At 43.7% G+C, this 12,626-nt stretch overlaps 1 protein-coding gene across 10 annotated transcripts in view; it reads right to left on the bottom strand.

The window, feature by feature from the left end:
* Nucleotides 1-12,626, bottom strand: part of KIF1B (kinesin family member 1B) — a 140,947-nt gene that overhangs the window by 89,237 nt on the left and 39,084 nt on the right. For all 10 annotated transcript variants that reach the window (XM_019541656.1, XM_019541658.1, XM_019541659.1 and 7 more), the window contains exons 4-5: nucleotides 7,602-7,781; nucleotides 4,025-4,090 (exon numbers count right to left, since the gene is read on the bottom strand). In XM_019541656.1, the coding sequence (XP_019397201.1) occupies nucleotides 4,025-4,090; nucleotides 7,602-7,781 (246 nt within the window). The remainder of the gene's footprint in view (nucleotides 1-4,024; nucleotides 4,091-7,601; nucleotides 7,782-12,626) is intronic.

Here is a 12,626-nt window from a genome sequence, read left to right as displayed (position 1 = left end):
AATATTATATCCATCACCTTTTCAGAAACTGTACTGCCTAACTGCAATCTATTACTTACTTAAGTTCAATGATCAAATGAGAATTTCTAGTATATAAAAGGGTTTATACAAATGCCCCTTTAAAGGGGTTTATACAAATGCAATTTTGCAATGAAACATAACATTAGGGCTTATTATTCAGTCATATTTGCTACATGGAAAGGAGGGAAAAGAGTTTGCTTTCAAGGAATCTTGCTTCTGAAAACAAGAAATTTAAATTCCTGCCTTTTCATGAAGGAGCTACTTTGCATTCTCTAGAATCTCTAACAGTGTACATACACTTCAGGGCAAATTAAAATCCCAAGTCTCCAAAAGAAGCTAATCAAGACAACTCATTACATTTCAGTTCTGCACCTCTCTGCAGCAGAATTACAAAGCTAAGGCACTTTAAAAATTAATAATTTTTAATTTGCATGTTTCTCAGGGAACCAAACTTATTCTAATCTAACAGGTACTTAGTGACTTCCACATGCAAGATATTAAATATTAAAAGAGATGGTAAATTCCATTCTGTGAAAAGAATTCAGATGGAAGCAGTTGTTTTAGAAACGCAAAAAGGGGATCCCAAATGTCTAAATGCAAATCACATCTGACAGAAGTGTGTATCTAACTGCTTACAGAGATTTTTTTATTTTAACATTTACAGCACAGTTTCTGACCCAATTCTCTTCCCCTTCCCCAACTCGTCCCAAGTCTACCCTAAGATCCTTGCATCACAACAGATCAATCTTTTTCTTCACGTGTATTGTTTCAGACCTCGGAGGGCACTCCCTCCTTCCAATTAAAACAAGAGCCCAAAATGACCTGATGCTTCAAAAAAGCCTCTTAAATACATCAATTCTACTAAACAAAGCTGCATCCTTTTTCCAGCCCTAGAGAACAGTAAAAATTAAATGTTGGCATTCCACGTTCTCTTAAAGTAAAAGTAGACAAGAACTAGGCAATTGGCTCCAATCTGATTCCTTCATTTAAAAGTTTGAAGCATATTATTCTACTTGTAGGACTATTAAAAAAGTCTCAGTTTTTGTTTTAGTGGTTTTTCTTATTTTTTTTTTCTTTCTTTTAAATGGTATTTTGATGAGGAAAAATACCATGCAAGTTGATAAAGGGACTCCAGGAAACTATCACAAGACATAATTTAATATTGTGGACCCAGTCACAGGACTGTCCTCTATTAATAAAGGTCTACTATGCTCAAATTCCCCTTATAAACAGATTTTAAGTTATTTCAAACAAGTATAATGTTTAAAGGAAATCAGCTACCAACTCAATTTTAACATGGGACCTGCTCAGAGGTCTGACAAAAACCAACAAGGTGTAGTACCATAAATGTTCTCAGTAGGTGCATCTACACAAGACGTTTACTACGCAGTTGCCCAATTAACTGCGCAGTAAATATCTCGGCATCTATACATGCACCCCTGTTAGGGGACACAAAACTAATAAACTCCCTTGCAGGAGTTTTTTCATACACAGCAGTGCACATGTAGATGCTGCCCTGTCTGGCTAGGGCACAGGGTGCTTTAATGCAGGGCCAATTGGCAGGCAGCTCCCAAGCTGAAGCACTCTCATGCATAAGCTAGCCTGTCTGCAGTACATGAAGCCCGCATCAGAGCAACCCTGGGCTGGCAGGCAGCACCCCCCCCATGTCCCCTGCCAGGCCAGGCTGCTCCAACCAGGATCCACATGCTGGATACAAATTAACTCCAGAGCAATATGCTTCACAGTTTTTTGCTCCTGAGTGCATGTTCAAATGGTGTGCCTGGGAGCTTATTGCTCTGGAGTTTATTCATAGGCATTAATTGTACATGTAGACTGTCCCAGTGATACCATATTTAATCCTTCTAGTTTACAGATTTAGTCATTTTCCTACATGCCTTGCAATCTGCAAATCAAGCTATGCTTTAGTCTACCATCACCATTGGGACCAAAAGGTCTTCAATCAGAACTTGGCTAGCAAGTCTACTAGGTAAGCAGAATCCTACTCATCTCTTAGCTGTGTTGACACCACCACGTTGAGGGTGTCAATAAACAGGTGGATTGGAGTGATCCAGTTGAAACCGTGCATCTGGACTTTCAAAAAGCATCTGACAAGGTCCTCTATCAGAGGCTCTTAACTAAGTTAGGGAGTCATGGGATTACAGGGAATGTCTACTTGTTGATTAGAAATTGGCTTAAAGACAGAAAACAAAGAGTGAGTATAAATGGTCAGTTTTCAGAATGGAAAGAAATAAACAGCAGGGTCCCCAATGGATCCGTGTTAGGATCAGTGCTGTTTAACATATTTATAAATGATCAGGAAAAGGAGGTAAGTAGCAAAGTGGTCACATTTGCATATGACACAATGCAAAGTGGCAAAGACCAAGGCAGACTGCAAGGAACGACAGAAGGATCTGGCACAATTGAGTGAACGGGCAACTATATGGCAGATGAAGTTCAACGCAGATAAGTATAAAGTGATGCACCTAGGCAAAAAACCCAAACCATATCTACAGTATGATGGACTATTACACAGGGAATTAGCTGTTACCACATAAGAAAGATACCTGGAAGTCCCTGGGGCCAGTTTGCTCAAAGCATCAGCCCAGTGTACAGCAGGCATCAAAAAGGCAAGCAAAATATTAGGGATTATTAAGAAGAGAATTATAATCAAAACAGAAAGTATCATTATGCCACTTTATAAATCCATGGTGCATCCACACCTTGGATACTGTGCCCAGTTCTAGTCCTCACACCACAAAAAAGGATATAGGAGAACTAGATAAGGTACAGAGATGGGCAAAAAGTTATTAGTGGTATGGAGGGGCTTCCATATGAGAAAAGAGAGTAAAGAGACTAGGCCTATACAGTTTAGAAAAGAGATGCTTGAGGGAGGACACAATAAGGGTTTACAAAATACTAAATGGCAGAGAGAAAATAGGGATTTATTACGTACTCTTTCAGAATACAAGAACTAGAGGTCACAAAATGAAACTAGGAGGTTGTAAGTTTAAAACTCACAAAAGGAAGTTCTGTTTCATACAATGTGTAATTCAAGTGTGAAACTCACTGCCATAAGGTGTTGTGAAGGCTGGCAATTTAGCCAGATTCAAAAAAGGAATGGATACAATTTTTGGAGGAAAGAGGCATCAGTAGCTATTGAGCACAGGGAGATACAAGGTCTGAATTAGAGCTTCTTAGAACTTAAATGCTGGAAGCTGCAAGTGAGAGGAACAGTAGAAAAAACCCTGGTCAGATCCAGTTCATTCTTTCAGCATCTTCTTTTTGCCACTGTATGACACAGGCTACTGGGCAAGACAGACCCATGGTCTGACCCAGTAAATGGCATTTTTTATGTTCTTACCAGGGCTAATAGGCCTAATTAATACTAATCCTATTTAACAATAAAATGAGCAGGTATGTCTAAACACTAGAAAATATCTGCTGTTTTGCATAGTCTGAATTTTAATCCTTTGCCAACTGTGAACTTTGCCTAACCATTTATTTGGCTTGCAGCCTGGAAACTGCCTTGTTCCTAGAATTAACACAATTGTTCAGTCTGAATCCAAGCTGCAATATTCCTTTCCTATCCATCATATGGCTTTACAGCATTCATTCTCTAGCAGCTATGGCCTTAATCCACCTGTGGCCAAGGACTTCACTTTAACAGCAGAGAAACTGGAGATTCCACAACAGATCTGCAACATCAGGTAATCTAAATTAGCCCGAAAGTATACCAGCTAGATTTCCCAACCCATGATGACAAAAATGCCTGCAGGTTCACTGTCAGGCTTTCAGCCTTGCAACCATTTTACAGTCCCCTTCAGACAGGTATACTAATGCCCATAGAAAAGAAAAGATTTTGTTTGCCCATTTTTGTCAGATGTGGAAGGGAGGAGGCAATGCATTCGTGAGCATCAGCAAAATGCCAACACCACAGTGCTTTCTTCAGATCACCAAGCTTATGTGCAGCACAGGAACATGCCACGATCCCCACCATACTCACCTCCACCGAGTAGGATATCTCCTCATTGCTGTTGTCATTGATTTTCTCAAATAATTCTTCACAGAGCTGGAAAGATTAAAACTCAAGTTAGAATTACTAATAAGCAATGAAAAATAATTACAGCGACACAATCCATACTCCTTCTCTTCTCCCTTCCAACCCCTCCCCCCTCCAAGAGCCACATTAAATGACATCTACACAGTACCAAGTGGAAATGCAGCTAAACCCTATTCCCAATCACTATATTTATGCCTGCTATTTATTCATTCTTCCCTTTCACCAACTGTACCAAGCTGAACTGGTATTAATCCACCACAAAGTCAGAAAAATTACTCTGTACAAAATTGACAGCTTAAAACAATTGAAATTAGAATTTCTAACCTGTTTTGCTTGAGAGGCATGATTAAAAATACTAAATCCTCTCCCATGCAGCCATACAAAACAAAAAGCTGCTTATTTTTAGGAAAATAATCCTCAGAGTCATTAGTCTGCTTGACACAGTTCCAGGAATTAGATTTCAGTGAACTAGACAGGGTTTAAAATCAGTTAGGAACATGCTTGTTCAACAGATGCACTGGCTATCCAAAAAGAACAAATGTTATCATGTTCTCTGCAAAAGTGATTAGCTTTAAAATAGGCAAAATACAAACCTAAGAATTAAGATAAGAAGGTAAGACAAGAAATAGCTACATGCATTGAATTAGCATATGACATGGGTAGATGTCTAAGGATGCTACAAGTGTACCAAGACAACAGAAGACAGAAAAGGCCTTCAGGGGTATCTGTACCAAAACAGCAATTTCACACCAAATACATAGCACCATGGCAAGTGTCCAAAGATGTTCAGCCTGTGACCTCTGAACAGCTAACTCAGAAAATAATTAAGATATCTTCTATTCCACACAGATATGTTAAGGGTTGTCAAATAAGGGAATCTCGTGAACAGACAAATACAAGATCAAAGACCTACAGGGGTGCACCAATAAAGATTTTCTTGGCCAATACTCATGGCTGATAGTTAACCAGCCGGGGCTGACCAATACCAATCCGATTCCTGATGTGCAGCCCTGCAGCTTGGAGAGCAGCATCTGAACAGTAAGTGTGTGGGTTGGGAAGCGGTGTTGGTGGGGGAGGGGAGGGGGAAAGGGGTAAGAGGCAGAGCAGACAGAGGCCACCATAGTGAGGGTGGGAATGGGGCTGGGACAGGGGCTGCCCAGCCAGGGCAAGGCTTGGGCTAGAGCTGCAGGAAGCTCATCTGAGGGAACAGGGGGGCAGCTCCAAGCTGCTGTGTGGACCCCCAGGGGAGGCACATGCCCCCAGATTTGTGTGCAGGGTGAGGGCAGGCTGCCTACAGTGGGCTTGGGAGCTACGCTGGCCATTTCGGGAGGGGGGGGAACCGGCCGGGGCCACACTCAAAACAGGCGGAGATGGGGCAACACAGGTGGCAGCAACACTGGGAGGGGAGCTGCAAGGGAACTGGTGAATTTTGGGGTGGCTGTACCCCAAATCCCCCCATCTCAGTGCCACCATCACCCTCCCCAATTGCAGCCACAGACCAGACCCTGCTGGGAAGAGGCCAGCACAGCCCCTGGCCCCAAGCCCACAGCAGCAGCCTGCCCTCACCCTGAGCATAAATCTGGGGAGCACATGCCCCCATGTGCAGCAACTGGGAGCTGCTACCCCAGTCCCCACCATGCAGCTGACCTGCCCATGGCTCTGCCCCACGCACCGCCCCGACTGGGTAGCACCTACCCCTGCCCCAGCCCCACTCCTTCCCTCACCGTGGGGGCCTCAATCTGCCTCCCTCCTTCCCACCCCAACTTACTGGCTGGATGCTGCTCTCCAAGATGCCAGGCTGCATTCCGCACTACATGCATGCTGCAGCTGCGCATATGCACTTGGCATTTATTAGCGACTTTATTGGCTACACCAGCCAATAAAAGCTGATTGCCAATAATGTAAATTTTCCTTTTTTCGGTGCTGATCCAATATGGGTTGATATATCAGTGCACCTCTAAAGACCCATGTTTGTATAGAAACAGATCCTGCCGTACCTTCTGTATGTTTTTCAAGTGAAAGGACAGGCATTAGCGAGTATAATTTATACAAAAATTACGTTATCCCTGCATATAGTCGCGTTTGATCCTCTGCAGGAGTTTAGTAAGAGCCTGTAGTAGACGGCAGGAGCAATAGTCTGGTTCGTAGTTTTCATTGCGGACTCTGACTTGCACAGATTTGGGGAACAACAAACACAAAATCTGAGAATGCCCAATTTTACAAAAACAATGATGAGTACACCAAGCAGCTCTGTAAAGCAGCAAGGAAATAACAAGCTGTTCTAATCTACTTCAAGGGCTAAGCCCAAATGCACATTAAAATGAGAAAAATAATAAAGGTGCTTGGCTATATGAAGAACATTTCTTATACAGATGCATGGTATATCTAATAAGTAACTTCTTCTCAAGTACTATTTAAAGCTACCCTATATGCAGCCTCTAAGGTCCCCTGTAAGCAGTATAGGTATTGGGCGATTACCTTGTTAACTGTACAATTACCCGGAGACCAGCAAAGTAGCTATGACACAATAAAAGCATCCAATCAGCTGTGAAGTTAGACCTCGAAGATGTGTACTAACTTTATAGCTGGTTGCTATTAAACTTTATTTTGCATGGGTACCTATGTCCCCCCTGAGGCTAGGAGCCCCATCAGTTGACAGAGCTCCTAACCACAGTGTAAAAGCCCCGAGACCTGGGGATCACAGCATCCATGATCCCCAGAGGTCCAAGAGTTTCATGCACCCCTAACACTAGCGATTTCAGAAACTGCAATTCCCAGGTTCCAGGCATTTTACACAAACGTCAGGATCCTGGGGCGCAAAATATCTGAAGCACTTAAAATCTCTGGGCTTTTACTGTAAATTATGTTTGTACACCTAACAGTGCTAACATTGTGCAGCACCCCATGACTGCAGCACCCTGACTGAGAATTGTTGGACTAGATATTCTCCAGACCCCATTTTCTGGCAGTATCATCAACAATGCCATTTCCTGTCCAGCAAGAATCCTAATATTCCTGTACTGCCTGGCCACAATCAGAAGAATAAAAAAAAAACAACCCAGTGAAATAATACATCTTTACTCAGTGTTACTTTTTTTTGGAAGCAGAAAGAATTGGAAAGAGCATGTACTAAACTACGTACTCTACACCAAGTTTAACCTTTGTTATTCTATGATTGCACTGATTTTATTTCCCCTAAATATGAGTCACTGTTCTTAACATTTCTCTTAATTGCCTGAAAGTTATATATCCTCCAAACAATTTACAGTACGCACCTCTACTTTCAAAAACACAGACTTCTAGATAGCTGACAAACATGTGCAACCAGTTCTGTTATACCATGTTAGTCGCTTGCTAGTTTGGACAAAAAAACATGGTCACTTATACTAGAGACTCGGTCAAGACATTTGCAGACCAGATATACAGATCAATGCTTCCTCCCTGGTTTTCTGTGGACTATCAGTGCAAGGTAAAGGGTGTTAGAGTATCAAAAATCTCAAAATACTGTGGGTTATATTACCTGCGGAATGATGCCGGCTTGGCTTTCTTCCTGTTTACCCATCATGGTATAGGACTTCCCAGCTCCAGTCTGCCCATAAGCAAAGATGCACACATTGTAGCCCTCAAAGGCATGCAGCAGCATCTCCTTCCCGATATCATTATACACACGGCTCTGAGATGCAAAGCAGGGATCTTCAGCCTGTAAAGATTTAAAGAGGATCAATCCATATTGCCTTCTCCTCTTAACCCAGAAGCTACAATTGAAAAAGAGATTAGAATTATTTTCTACTGAAAACAAACTTTGCGGGTCACTCTTATAGGAAACAGTATCACTAGCATTACTTTTCCACATGTGGCTTCTAGGGGAGTGTGAAGCTAGCCATATTCAATTCAGATTCGGTCCGATTCAGGACACAGAGATTTGATTTGTTGATTTGGATCACTGTCCCAATTTGATTCAGCTGAATCTGAATTTGAAGATTCGATGCCGATTCAGAGAATCAGCGATTCAGCGATAGACACAGCTTTAAATGTTTTTGCTACGTACCTCAAAGTACCAAGCACGGCTCATGAACACTGAGATGGTGGGCCGGATGGAGTGTCCCACAGAAGCGTTGGGGAGGAGGGGAGGGGGTATGTCCCCAGCATGCTTGGTGGTAGAGCCAGAAGTAGACTGGAAGTGCTTCTGGTCCACTACCAAGCATGCTGGGGACACCCCCCACCCTCCAAATTCCCATGAGACGCTCCATCTGCCCCACCATCTCAGTGTTCATGAGCCACCTGGTACCCTGAGGTATGTAGAAAAAACATTTAAAGATGCGTCTATATCTGAATCATCGAATCTCTCCGGATCAATTCAGAGGGTTCCAATTCGATTAGGAGAGATTAAAGGGTCTCCTGATTCGATTCGGATACGAAGATTTGGCCACCAAATGGAACCAAACCTTTGCTGAATTGAATCAGTGACCAAAGCTTCGCACAGCCCTAATGGTTTCCCAAAGTAATTCCACATGGGGCAGAATGAGACTGGCAATCCTGGCAACGTCACTGTGCTAGGGGAGGCATCTGCCTAACAAAAAAACTTTTATTCCATCCTATAGCAGTTGGTCTGGACAAGGACCTAAAGAAAGAAACATTGAAACAAGCTGCTCACAATTTTTCTTTTTTAGAGTAAAAAGCATATTTGAGCTTCAGACACCAGTCAAAACAAACTATGCAACTGAACAAGCTTGTTTGGCAGCTCACGTTACACTTCCTACAATCTAGACTTATACTTACACCTCTACTTCACTAATTCATACTAATGAGTACAAAGCCCACCTCACAGCAATACAGTTTCAAGTTAGTAAGTAGGTAAGCAAACTAAAAGCCAAGGAAAATAAATTTGAAGTGATTTCACATGGGAAATGGTAGTTAGATCTGATCAGTAACACTTTACTGATCTAAATTACACCTTTTGTGTTTAGGATTTTTATTTTGTGCTCATCAGAACGTAAAGCAAAGCAGGTTTAGTAACACAAGGCCATACCACAGCTTAATCTACTAATAAATTTTTATGTGAGACGAGAAAACATTGTGTATACACATACTAGAAACCTGCTAGTTTCCAATGCATTTTAAAAGTTTTCTCCTCCTAAAATGCAAGTTTGTGGCATTCTTTTATCAAGGAAAAGAAAATATTTAAATGTTATACTTCAGAATCAAGTGAAATCATGAACAAACATGATCCTGTTTAACCAAACTACAGCATTTAGCTTCTATTTGTTTTAATAAATGAGAGAAAGTAGAGACAGTATATTTAAATCCTCAGACACTGAATTTGAAGATATCAAATATAAACACTAGAAATAAACAAAGTTTGTTTAAAGCTTAAGCCCTCTCTCTCCCTTCAACACATGGGGCACGTTCACCCAAACATGAACGCGCATCTTGCAGTGTCTCAAAACCATCTGAGATGCTGCAAGAGGCATGTATGGGAACAAAACAAAACAAAAAAAATTCCCCACGCTGCAAATCTGCAGCACAGGGGCAAAATTAGACCCCTGAATATCCAGGGGTCAAAAAAAATCCAGGGGGAAAAAAGCGGGGCAGGCCACGGTCCCAGGCTCTGATGCAACCACAGGCTTGGTCTTCCACAGAGACGGTCTGGTAGCTGGCCAGAGCATCTCTATGGCTGGCCCCTGCCCTGATGCTAAAGCACACTGCCTGCCCGTATGGATTCAGGCTCCTGCTGTTAAGTGGGGGGAGGGAACCATGGGGGGGGACCCCTGCCAGCCCACCTGCTCCCCCAGCCCCCCAGATTGCTACCCCACCCGCTCACTCAGCCCTCCCCTAACCCACAATCACTGCCCCATCCAGCCCCACGGATGCCCTGCCCAACCCCGTCCCCTGCCTGCCCCTGGAGCGCCTCCAACTGCTGCCCCACCCTGCATCACTGCCCCACCCAAACCCAGCAGCCCGGCAATTCAAAAAAGCCTCACACTCACAGGCACTAGCCCTTGCTGTCAGGGTCACTGGGGCCTTGTGGCAGAGCCCTCCTCACAGCACAGGGCCCAGGTGACAGGCACAGCGGGCCCAGCTGCCTGACACTGCACAGAGCCGCACAGCGCCCTGCCAACCCCGCCCACACCTGTGCAACGCGGCAGCAGCAGTGCGGGTGCCAGGCAGCAGGGGCCAGGCCCCACTGCCCCATGCTGCCCAGCGGGGCTCTACTATGTGGCTTCAGTGACCCTGACAGGAGCTGCTACTGCCAGTGAGTGTGGGGCTTCTTCTGTTTGGAGTTCCCAACTGCTGGTGAGTACAAGGCTTTTATTTTATTTTATTTTTTTTTTTAAGTGCCAGAAGGCTGCGGGGGGGAGCAAGCAAGCAGGGGGTGGGCAGCAGGAGCCAGTGGGGGATGGAGCCAGGCAGGGAAGCAATCCAGGGGGCTGGGGGAGCAAGCAGGGGTGGGGAATGTGGGCCCTGTAGGAGGGGGTGGCCCCTGTGGGGGGCTGTAACCCCTGTTGAGAGGCAGTGTGAGAGCTGTGCAAGGGGGCTGAGCAGCTCCCCTGAACAGTCCCCTCACAAACCACCCACATACCTCCACATCTCCCCACCTACAAACCCCATATGCCCCCAGCACACACCCAGCATGCCCAGACAGGGTGAGACCTGCTGGCAGGAGCTGTGGCTGCAGGGGAAGCTGTCCCACATCCTGGTTAGTGAAGTGGTCAGGGGGAGCTCTAACTGCTCTATGGTAAGAAAACTAAAGACAAACAGCAAAATATACAGGTATTTAGAATTTTATTATGATGATAGAGACACTGGTAAGCTTCCAAATTGCTTTAACACTGTAGATATATCAATAAAACATTGTCCAACTGATTGCCGTCTCTCTCTCTTTATATAGTGGTCTTTTGTTTTAATTGTGGAGGAACATGAACATTGGGGTATTTTACAGAGTGACTTTGGGACCTTTTTTTTAATCAGAGATTTTTCAGTTTTCAAATAGGGAACACCAGAATTCCTGCTAAGGAGGCAAGTGGCAGGACCCAGGCAGAGGAGCCTGCTCAGACCTGGCACCTTGGACCCAGCTGGAGGTGGGTCCAAGGAGTGTTCCCGGGTACCAACTGGCTGGGCCCCAGAAGCTCCTGAGAGCGGGCAGCCCTGAGCTACTTGACACAGCAGCTTTTTGTGTTGATGGGGCCAGGACAGGGCAGCTTTTTATACTGCTGCAGACAGCACAGCTGCTGGCCCAAGGCTCTAGCTCCCCCTGGCTGCAGATGCAGAAGGAGCCAGGCAGGGTTATTTTGCCCCAAGTTGCATGATTTGCCCCACACCAAAGCATGGCCAAGCACGTGTGCCGAGGCAAAAAAGCCCCATCTCAAATTTGCACAGCTTCTATTTGAGCTGCTGCAAGCGCATGTGCTTGCATGCATGGACATGCCCATGGAGGCTACTTCAGCTGATATTAAAGGATTTTCCTATTTAAGGAACAGCAGAACAAGTTAATTTCCAAGTAAGATTTTAAGTAAGAAAAGATATCAGATTCACCCAAAGAACCTTGTCTGCCTAATTTCTAAGTAGATATTTGGTCTGTCACCCCCCTTATGAACAACATACAGGAAATTTCTTATAAACTGACTGAACTAGGAACCAGATAAAAAAAAACTCAAATCAACAAGTACTGGACTCAGAATATGATAAAATTAACAAGAAGCTATCATTTCATCGAAATGAGATGGCTTTACAAAACTGGCCCAGAAGAGCATGGCTGCAAATGCTATCAAATCAAGTTCCATATATACAGGAGTTCAAGGTGTTCCTTCTCTCAAGACCTCCCTCTTTAACAGAAAATGTGGCCAAAGTTCAAAAGATTTGACTTTGCAAGAGCTCTACAAAAAACACTGATGAAAGCAGCCCAGAAAAAATGCCAAAAGCAGACAGATCATCAGTCCCAGCTGCCTGGTTGGAAGGATCACAACAGAATTACACTTGCTGCACATGCAATTAAAAGTATTTTCCAGATCTCAAGATAAATCACAGAAGCTTTTAATTGTGAACAAAAGAAGTGAATCCACCTTTTTGATGTGGTCAGGTTCAATCACTTGATAAGAAAATGTTATATTCAGAGATCAGACATCATCATCCAATTGCTGGACACCATCCCAGACACTGCTCAAGGCAAGGTCTAGGATACAAAAATGAACACTTCCTCACTTTCTCCATTGACTAGTTAAGGAAACCCCTGTTCTATATATTCCATGCAACATACCACCACACTAACAACGATCTGTTTCACACTGCGTCAATTGGAAGAGACTAAGCTGTTGGTCAAAATTGGAGTATTTTTGTTGGAGTATACTTTTACATTATTAACATTTATATTGTCTCTCCCCTGATACCAGGTGTTTCTTGAGAAGTGGTCAGAATTTAAAGAAGAGGGCTGGTTTAATTTACTATCAGACTGCTACTTTTACAATAATTATTTCCTTGACGGTATGTCAACTTCTAGAAAAAATAAGAAACCAGTGGCTATAATCATAGGGCACTGACAGAGGGTGGG

The sequence above is a fragment of the Crocodylus porosus genome, unplaced genomic scaffold, assembly GCF_001723895.1.
Source record: "Crocodylus porosus isolate Cpor-Errol unplaced genomic scaffold, CroPor_comp1, whole genome shotgun sequence".
NCBI lineage: Eukaryota > Metazoa > Chordata > Crocodylia > Crocodylidae > Crocodylus > Crocodylus porosus.
This window is presented reverse-complemented; position numbering and strand designations above follow the sequence as displayed.